General features: G+C 31.7%; 1 protein-coding gene across 6 annotated transcripts in view; it reads left to right on the plus strand.

The window, feature by feature from the left end:
- The window catches only part of Nep3 (M13 family metallopeptidase neprilysin 3), a 35,403-nt gene extending 26,624 nt beyond the window's left edge, over nt 1-8,779 (plus strand). For 3 of the 6 annotated variants that reach the window (XM_077432786.1, XM_077432788.1, XM_077432787.1), the window contains exons 2-14: nt 1,436-1,546; nt 2,162-2,309; nt 2,376-2,603; nt 2,679-2,892; nt 4,367-4,439; nt 5,459-5,877; nt 5,950-6,113; nt 6,184-6,366; nt 6,450-6,611; nt 6,686-6,875; nt 6,953-7,083; nt 7,162-7,301; nt 7,374-8,779. In XM_077432786.1, coding sequence (XP_077288912.1) covers nt 1,436-1,546; nt 2,162-2,309; nt 2,376-2,603; nt 2,679-2,892; nt 4,367-4,439; nt 5,459-5,877; nt 5,950-6,113; nt 6,184-6,366; nt 6,450-6,611; nt 6,686-6,875; nt 6,953-7,083; nt 7,162-7,301; nt 7,374-7,550 — 2,340 coding nt within the window. In that variant the 3' untranslated portion in view covers nt 7,551-8,779. Of the gene's footprint in view, nt 1-1,435; nt 1,547-1,796; nt 2,077-2,161; nt 2,310-2,375; nt 2,604-2,678; nt 2,893-4,366; nt 4,440-5,458; nt 5,878-5,949; nt 6,114-6,183; nt 6,367-6,449; nt 6,612-6,685; nt 6,876-6,952; nt 7,084-7,161; nt 7,302-7,373 lie in introns of those variants that run through there. The other 3 variants (XM_077432790.1, XM_077432789.1, XM_077432792.1) reach the window with 2 other exon arrangements.
- Nucleotides 8,780-9,914: the final 1,135 nt, after the last annotated feature.

Consider the following 9,914-nt stretch of genomic DNA (forward strand, 5'->3'; position numbering starts at 1 on the left):
ACGGGGGTGTGACTTGGGTTTGCTACAAATGGTTGCAAACCACGCGGCTGCATGCTCCTTTCGATTGAATTTTGACTGTTTGAATTTCAGCATGTACGAAAGACGAGATATTCATGGGGTTGCACAGATGACATTTCGATGTACATTGACGATTGGCAATTCTTAAAATTGAGTTGGATCTTTCTGGCAAGTTAAAATGGCAAAAGCCGAGACAAAAGTATGAAATGACCATGCGGCCACGTGGTTTGCAACCATTTGTAGCGCAACGGTGTGACTGGTATCTTGCATCCTGTTCGCACACACCCCAGTAAAGTACACATTTTGCATCCACTAGTACATGGTATTGTGTGTGCGTGACCAGGATGCAAACTATCGAAATGTCACTAGTTACACGGGTAATTTCAACCCTAAACAAATTTTATCAATGTCAAAACCTATTTCGTTGAAAAATTTTGGCTGGAATTTGGTAAAATTAAAAGTTTCATCAAAATTTTTAATTTAGTTTTCGAGAAAAAAATACCGAATATATGTATGTACATACATACATATGTACATAAATATAATATAAGGTGAGCACGTTTAATAGTATCGGATTTTATAATAAAAATAAAATTTAAAATGTGTAAACTGTTGAGAAATATGTATATGTATGTACATACGTATGTACAATTGAAAATATGTACATTTATTTCTTATTCATGACTTATCAATTACCAATTCTAAGAAAAATAATCATCTCCACACTATGCTTAACAAAAAGCAATGTGGTTGCGTACTCCTACCTAATTATTAAATAAATAATTTTTATTATCATTGATTCATCCATCGGCTAACCATGCATTCGGTATATGTACATACATATATGGGACAGTTCTCATAAAATTTTCAGCATGAAGTTTCCTTCAATTTATAAGGCCATTTTAATTGAATCAATATTTTGCTGATGTGATTATTAACTGATGTATAAGTACTGTCAAGTAAGATATTAGATTGTTTTAAAATACCATCCTGCAAAATGAATACAAATCACATAATAATACTATTAAGTGATCAACAATAGTTTTACAAATTTGTTTTTTTTCAGAATTGAGCCATTGTCAAAATATTTATCACATGCGTGAATATTCTATGCGATTATACAATAAAAATTATTATTTTATTGTATGAAACAAAATAATTTAATATTAAATGATTATTTTTAAAAACTATTATTGCATTGATACTGATACATATTATTTAAAGGTTCTATGTATGTACATATGTATATAAACACGCTATCATTAAATTAGTCACATCCTTATTCTACATATGTATATATGTACATATATGCATAATTATCGCATTGTATACTTATTATTATGATTACTAGCAATTACAAAAAACCACTCAGTACTTACAACAAATTATTACATTATTCCGTCGATTGGAATTTCAGATGGCACGTTACAAGAAAACGGAATTGGTTGAGGAGGATATCAGCAGCGTCAGCTCCATTCAGCTAAACGAGGGTGTTTCGACGACCACCACCCACATAAGATACCACACTGTAAGTGAAAATTACAATCAAACATGCTTATTGTAACTGTTGACGGCGATATTTATACATGATTTGTTCAGAAACATATTTCTCCGGTATGGATAAAATGACTCCGCATGTATAAACCTTCTGTGTATGTCACGTTTTCCAATGATATTTAACAAGTAAACAAATCAGTACGTGCAAATTGACTTACCACTTTTTCCATAACCGGTGTACTTTCAGCAACGTATAAAACGGCAAAGTCGGCTTTGGGTCGTTTCATTGCCTTGTACAGTTCCGTCAGACACGTTTTAAAATCCAAACTGTATTTGTGATTGAATTTGAATTTGAATTGCATAATTATTAAGTGATTTTGGAATACATTGTGAGTGTTTAAATTTTCAAATCAACCAAAGATGGTCGACGTGTATTAGGTTTTATTGAAATTTCGATTAAAAGTTGCCACAATGCCAAAACTTACTGAATCAAGTTCAAGTGCGAATTTATTTGAACATGTCAGTGCTGCTACGAAAAGACGTCCTCAAATAGTCGATCAGGTGGTGTTAAAACTACAACTGGTTTAATTTTAATTGTTTTTTATTTTATAAATATAATGTTTTTTTTATTATTTATTTATTTCAGGGTATTTCAGTATGGGGTTCTCGCAGCCACTTAGAAAAATGTCTGCTTGTTTTAGTAGCTTCGTTGTTACTTATTGTTGTGGTGCTTACGGCTTTGCTGTCGGCTTCGCCAGGCTTTACTCCGTCGCCGGCAATTCCATCTCAATGCAGTTAGTATTATTTTTTTTTAATATCTTTACGACAATAGTACAATTCGAAGTGTTTTATTGTTGTAGATTTTTCAGATGATAATTTTGAATCAATGTGTCTGACGGACACTTGTGTCTATACGGCAAGCGAGATGGCAAGGTCCATCGACAAGACTGTAGATCCGTGCGATGATTTCTACGCATATGCTTGCAATGGATGGATTAAAAACAATCCAATACCGGATGGAAAATCAATGTGGAGTATATTTGGAAAGATCGAGCTCCAAAATCAACTAATTGTTAAAAATATTTTAGGTTTGTATACTTTATTTATAAATATTGATTGTTTGAAAATAAATTTGATTGAGTGTTTTATTTGAATTGTTGTAGAAAAAATGGATATTGATAAGGTTAAGTCAAAGGCTGAACAAAAGGCTCGTATTTACTACGATGCATGTATGGACGCCAATGAAACTATCGAAGCGTTGGGCGGGGCTCCTCTTCAGGAAATTATTCGCAAAATTGGCGGTTGGAATATTTCGAATAGTGGATTCAATGTACAAAAATTCGATTTTCAGGCAATTCTTCAAAATTTACAAAATGGGTCAGTAAAACAATGTGTAATCGATATCATTGCATTATTATGCTGTATTTATGTGCAGTGGAAATCGTTCAACACAAAACCATACGGGCAGAATAATTTGTTTGTGCTAAAAGAATTTCACATCCCAAGCCGGGATCCTTAGCTAGCATGCTTAACCGTTTGAATGCTGACAAACGCCGATCGGCGTTTTGCCAACAACTCCATGAGCCTGAAATAGGCGTTGTTTTTTGAGTATGTACATAAAAAATAAACAAGAATACTACCCGCTAAACCTTTCCAGGTAGCATTGAAAAAAAATGCATTGAACATAGCTCGTGTAATCCGTATCAATGTTTATAAAGACTTGTTTACACCGGAATCTCTGAATTTATAACCATAGCAGAATTTACCGATGGAAATCCCTAACTGCTGAGTATTTTAGGATTGTTGCTTGGCATTTAGATTGTGAGCATTATATTTTAACAACAATGAAGAAGATGAAACTATTTTTCGAAAAATACATTCATTAATAGACTCCTTTTGTTTATTTTATATTGTGGCAAGATATATAAGAGAATCTAAACACACCTTTAAAAAACTTGAAATCCTTGGCGGTAGTGATCTAGGGTTTTTTTGGATTAGCTACAATTTTTATACCTGCTTTCTATTGGATTTCTAATTGGAAATGTTGGCGAAATTTTCAGCGTGGCGGACTATCAACAGAAAAAAAAGTCAGCACTCAAAGGGTTAATGCCCCCACCAAAAAAAGTTTTAAGATTGAAATTAAAAATCATTTCATCAATATTTTTCACAATTCACATTAAGAAGTAATAAGATTGAGGATCACCTGATAAGTGATATATATTTTCATGTCATGGTGTAAAAATTATAGCTAAGGTATCACCGACATGTTACTACTTGAAAATAACTTCGAAGTACTAAGACGAAAGGCACTTCTAACGTTACAAATTAACAAAAATAAATTGATCTCGGTGCTGGCCCCCCTCGTAGCCCGGGCCCCCATTCTATTGCTATGGATATCCCCCCGATGCCCGGGCCATGACATAGATGTAGCGCAAAAGTATTACCATTTTATTATAACTCAAAAGGAAATAGCACTTTGTCGTCGCCCTGATATTTCTGCCATTGCACTGATTTAACTGAAATTCATGTAGATTAACAAATGTGTCACTAGCACGAGATTTACCACTTTAGACGTGTCGTTGCTCACTATAAACCGTAACTGTCGACCTAGTTAAGATAGTTATGTATAAACTATCAACAATTTGGTGACTATGCAACGATTAGCGTATATTTTTGTCTTTTTCATTTTGTTTCATGTTCAAACAATATATGAAACTATATAACATATCGTCAGTACTGAAATGTGTCTTATTTCAGGTTAACCATTTTGCGTTTTCGTAATATACGATTTCCACTGTATGTATGTATTTTTGTGATTTAATAATATTAATATTTTTTATGAAATTTTCAGTTATAATTTAGGCGGGCTTTTTAACTGGGCTGTCGGTGAAGATGATAAAAGTTCCTCGAAGCATGTAATCATAGTAAGTTTTATACAATTGATATTTATGTATAATTTATACAAAACGATATTTTCCAGAAAATATTAATTTAATTGGATTTAATAGATAAGCTTCAGACTAAAAATGCAATTTATATACCACATTTAGTATTGTTTATTATCATGAGAAATTTCTGACCAAATTGGTTACCCATCATGCTCTAAACTTTGCCAATAGGACGAAGTTGTACATTCAGACAATAATTGTAATTAGGGTGATTATAATTCCCGTTTTGGCCGGGACAGTCCCGTTTTTACGTGCTTTCCGTTCCCCTTTCAGTCCCGTCGTTTTCATAAAATTGTTTGATTTGTATCATTTTGTCCGTTCACTGATGCGTTGAATAATTTTTTTGAAAAAATTGCTTTTGCTATAATTTTCATCATAATTATTTTTAGATAACTGTAAAATACGATATTATATTATATTATATTTAATTTTCTTCTTTTAAAGAAATGTACGTTCTGGTAAATTATATTACTTAACAAAAAAAGAAATGAAATTTAAAGAAAGCAAATTTTCAGTTGCACATAATTTTTTTAATTAAAAGAAACTGAGATTATCTTTTTAGAAAATTTGTAGCCATTTTATTTGTTAATTTTACGCGTTTCACATATAATAGTAATTTTTTCACATATTATATAGTAATATTTTTCTTGTACACAAGAATTGTGCATTATCAAAAAAAAATATATATAATACCTTGACAATACTAATGCTTTGTTTTAGGGAAAAATTATAAAATTTTTGGCGGTGCAACAATTTTTTTTATGTAGGGGGAGGGGGACAATTTTTTCGCGGTGCGTCCCATTTTAGTCCTGATGATGGTCACCCTAATTATAATCAAATTTCAGTCATATTGGGACTGTTCGGCTTTCATTTGACTGAAAATTGAATGATAATATGTTACTTATTATATTATTTAAAAAAATCAAACATTGTTATTTCCCATACCTGATTTCTCACTCCAAAATCTTTTAAATATGAAATTAAATTGATTTTAGATCGATCAAGGTGGTCTCAATTTACCGACGAGAGACAATTATTTGAACAAGACGTCTCATAAAAAGATTTTAGACGCCTATTTAGAATTTATGACTAAAATATCTGTTTTGCTCGGCGGTAATGAAACGCACGCCAAAGAACAGATGTCGCTCGTGATTGATTTCGAAACTGAACTTGCAAATATTACAATACCGGCCGAAAATAGGAGAGACGAAGAACTGCTCTATATGAATATGACAGTGACGGAATTGGAAGTAATGGCTCCATTTCTACGTTGGCAAGACTTTTTCAACGACGCGTTTAGAAGAGTCAACAAGAAAATCTCTAACAAGGATAAAGTTGTCGTGTATGCCTCAGACTATCTGAAAAAGTTGAGCAGGGTCGTTGCGAAATTCATGGAAACAGATAAAGGAAAAAAGTTAGTTGTCAAAAATATAATTGATTTTTTAAAGTTTGGATTATCAATTTTAAACTTTACCTAAATTTTCAGCACGATGAATAATTATTTTGTATGGCAAGCGGCAAAATCGTTGTCTCCGTATCTATCAAAAGCGTTTAGAGATGCGGCTAAGATACTTAGGAAAGCTATTTTTGGCTCCGAAGGTGGAGAGGAATTGTGGCGGTATTGTGTGACAGATACGAATAATGCAATAGGTATATTATTTAACATTATTATCATGGAAAAATAATATACAGCAGTAAAAATGTTTTGCTATCAAATCAGGTTTCGCTGTCGGAGCAATGTTCGTTCGTGAAGTATTCCACGGTCCTTCGAAACCTCAGGCTGAAGAAATGATCGAAGGTCTCAGGACTGCTTTCAAAAGAAATCTAAAGAATTTAGCTTGGATGGATTCGGAAACTCGAGAAGCAGCCATACTTAAAGCTGACGCTATAAGTGATATGATCGGTTAGTATGGAATACTTTTCCAATCAAATTTTAATATACATATTTGAATTGAATTTATGGAATTAATCAATGTTTTTTTTTAGGATTTCCGGATTACATCCTCAATCCTCAAGAGCTTGATAAACAGTATTCTGATCTTAAAGTTGAGCCGAACAAATATTTTCAAAACAACATCATGGTAAACTTTCATGCATTGAGAAAGAATTTGGAAAGGTTGGATCAACCGGTCAACAGAACCAGATGGGGTAATAATTGTTATGATTCTATTCGATTTAAAATATATTGAGCCAATTTTGACACACTCTTTATAACGTTTTAGGCATGACTCCGACTACCGTCAACGCTTACTATACTCCGACCAAAAACCAAATAGTGTTTCCGGCTGGAATATTGCAAATACCTTTCTACGATGGCAGAAATCCTAGAAGTATCAATTATGGCGCTATAGGTGTAGTTATGGGACACGAACTGACCCATGCTTTTGATGACCAAGGACGGGAATATGATAGGTATATATTATTCGTTCTTTTTATATGAGTGTTTATTTGAAATTAAATTTATTAAAATTGTTTGTACTACATTGTAGGAATGGAAACTTAAATCAATGGTGGAACAATAAAACTACTAACCAGTTTAAACTGAGGACTGCTTGTATCAGGGATCAATATTCAAATTACACTTTAGAGGGAACTAAACTGAATGGAAAGCAAAGCTTAGGTATTTGTACTTTCACGCTTGTACTTAAAAAGTTTTGAGTGGTATATTGTTTTCGAATAATGTTTGTTTGTATTATAGGAGAAAATATAGCAGATAATGGTGGTTTGAAGGCTGCTTTCAACGCTTATTTAGACTACACTAAAAATGCACTCAAGAATGAAACTTTGCCCGGTCTCAATTTCACTCATCGGCAATTGTTTTTCGTATCATTTGCACAGGTGATTAATTCGCTTATTTGGTTTGAATTGTTCTTACTTGAATAGTTGATTGATTTTTATTGCATGTTTTAGGTGTGGTGTTCGTCGATGACGAAAGAAGCCTCGACTCTTATGATAGAAAAAGACGATCATTCCGCACCGAGGTATCGTGTCATAGGTTCGTTGACAAATCTTCCAGAGTTCTCCAGGGAGTTTAATTGCTCTCTGGGCTCCAAGATGAATCCAGTAAAGAAGTGTGAAGTATGGTGATTCTGTTCGTATATATTTGGTATTAAATTTACAAGAGGGTAATTTGTAACAAAAAGAAATTAAGGAAAAGAGTTTACAAATGAAATGAAAATTTTTGCTGTGCATAAATTTATATACTCTTTATAAATATATTACATTTTGTAAACATCTATGTCTACCTTGAAGAAAATGAAAAATAACCAGTAAAATGTCTATATAACATTATAGTTTCACAAAACAATGCTAGTCATATACATATTGATGTAACAGTATCATTGAAGGTTTGTATGTTTTCGTGTGTTTATATTTTATTCTTAGGCTGTGTAATTGATGGAAAGCTCTCAATGTTTACTATGTAAGAAAATGTATAAGCATGAGTTAAAATTAAAAAAAAATAGCTTATTTATATTGCCCTAATTTTAAGATTGTTCTCTGTGATGTTTGCTATTTATATTATATTATTATATTAAGGTAATATTTATTTAACTGGTGTATGATATAATCATCAAAATTACAAAAATTTTCTGATCGTCGTTCATAGCAAAATGTGTCACCGTAACTAGATTTTAAATGTATTTTCAGAATTTTATTTAAAACAATACAAAAAATAGATCTATTAGTCTTCCTGTAGATAGTACATATATTATTATAATAATTACGTGTCTGTTTTAAAGATGAAACATAATAATAAAACTAAAAAAAAATATTTATTACAAATTTAACTAACATATCTACATAACTTTCATAAGAGATATAACTTTATATTTTTGTTTATAATCTTTTCATGTTATATTTTAAAAGTGTGTGTAATGTATGTTTATGTAATATTTCCATTTAATTTTTGTACATTTTTTTTTATATTTTCTTTATGCCGTTTATGTTATGTAAATACAAATGTTAAAGTGGAGCTTTCGTTTACATTATTTTGGAATTTCAATCTATACTTATTTTGCCAATTTATAACTCCAATAAATACTTGCGGAACAATTGAAATTTTTAGGCTGATAAGCCACACTGTATTTGCAAAGATGTTGTATACAATCAATATTTTGATGATTATATTTAAACGCAACTTTGATCATTTTGTACAATTTCAATGTCAATAATCTTTCTCCTGGTGCTGTGTGATTATCATCGCCGTATTCTCAGGAATGTGATTCGAATAACAGAACAATGACGTAGTGTGAATTGAACTACATATAACTGTTAAAAATTATTTATTATAATCATTGAATATAAGAGACATACCCAAATATTCATTGCGTGTTTATTTATCCACACTTTTCCTCTCCTACTGCATTAAATATGTACCTATAAATATAAAAGATCACCATATCATAAGCATATCCACAAAAAAATAGCCTTGATTAAAATTTGATATTGATTTTTTATGCCGTTCGCTTGATAGTCACATACGACATAAATTGAAACTTTACGTCACAAACCAGACATTTTAAGTGATAGCGAATAAAGGTTTATGTTTTATTCAATGATAATGTTATTAAATTTCAGAATTAATTAATTAAATACTCATATTCGTCTAATCTATTATACGTACATAAATACTCAGTCATTGATAAGCACCATGTATCACACTTTAATGGTTAAAAATTTTTAATTGGTTCTGGTTCAACTCTCGAGAACGACTATGGCCTATATTTTTTTTATTTTGTATAGGTATTTAATTATTCATGCAAATATGTAAAATAGCCTTACAGATAGACTGTATAAGATACGGGCGGAAAGAAAATGTTTTGCTTTTTCAAATTGGGAAAATTCAAATTTCAGGTAAGTTTGCATATTAATTATACAAATGCGGCATGATTGGCAATCACTGTTGAGCATGAACTTGAGTAGGCCGATTAGAGAGCAGACGGCTGGACAATAGAACCCGACCTTGCCCCATTTGTCCCGTATGACGTGTTCGGAAAACTATCTGACCCCACTTACGGTCAAACCACCTGGGCTTAATTCAAAATTTAAATACATATTGCATTTGAATATGGGAGAAAATTTTACAAGCAGACATACAAATACATATGCATAATGATACCTAAATATAGGGCCGGCGCGTCATATTTATACTAATTCTTGTATGTGCGGTTCAATTTTTGGCGTCTTTTCTTAAAAAAAAAATCGTTTTTAACAAAAAAAAAAATTTTTTCTTAAAAATTGATAATAATTAACCCATTGAGTTTTCGTAATTCGTATTTATGTTCAAGTAGTAACTTGTCGGTGATACCTTAGCTATTATTTTTACACCATGACATGAAAATATATGGGGTGACCGCATGGGCGCCCGCAGAAAATTTTCTAAGGGGAGGCAAAATATTTTTAAAGTCTTTTTTGTTGCAGTTCACTTTGTCTCTGTGTACGCTTAATATG

Source organism: Arctopsyche grandis, chromosome 6 (genome assembly GCF_051622035.1).
Source record: "Arctopsyche grandis isolate Sample6627 chromosome 6, ASM5162203v2, whole genome shotgun sequence".
Taxonomy (NCBI): Eukaryota; Metazoa; Arthropoda; class Insecta; order Trichoptera; family Hydropsychidae; genus Arctopsyche; species Arctopsyche grandis.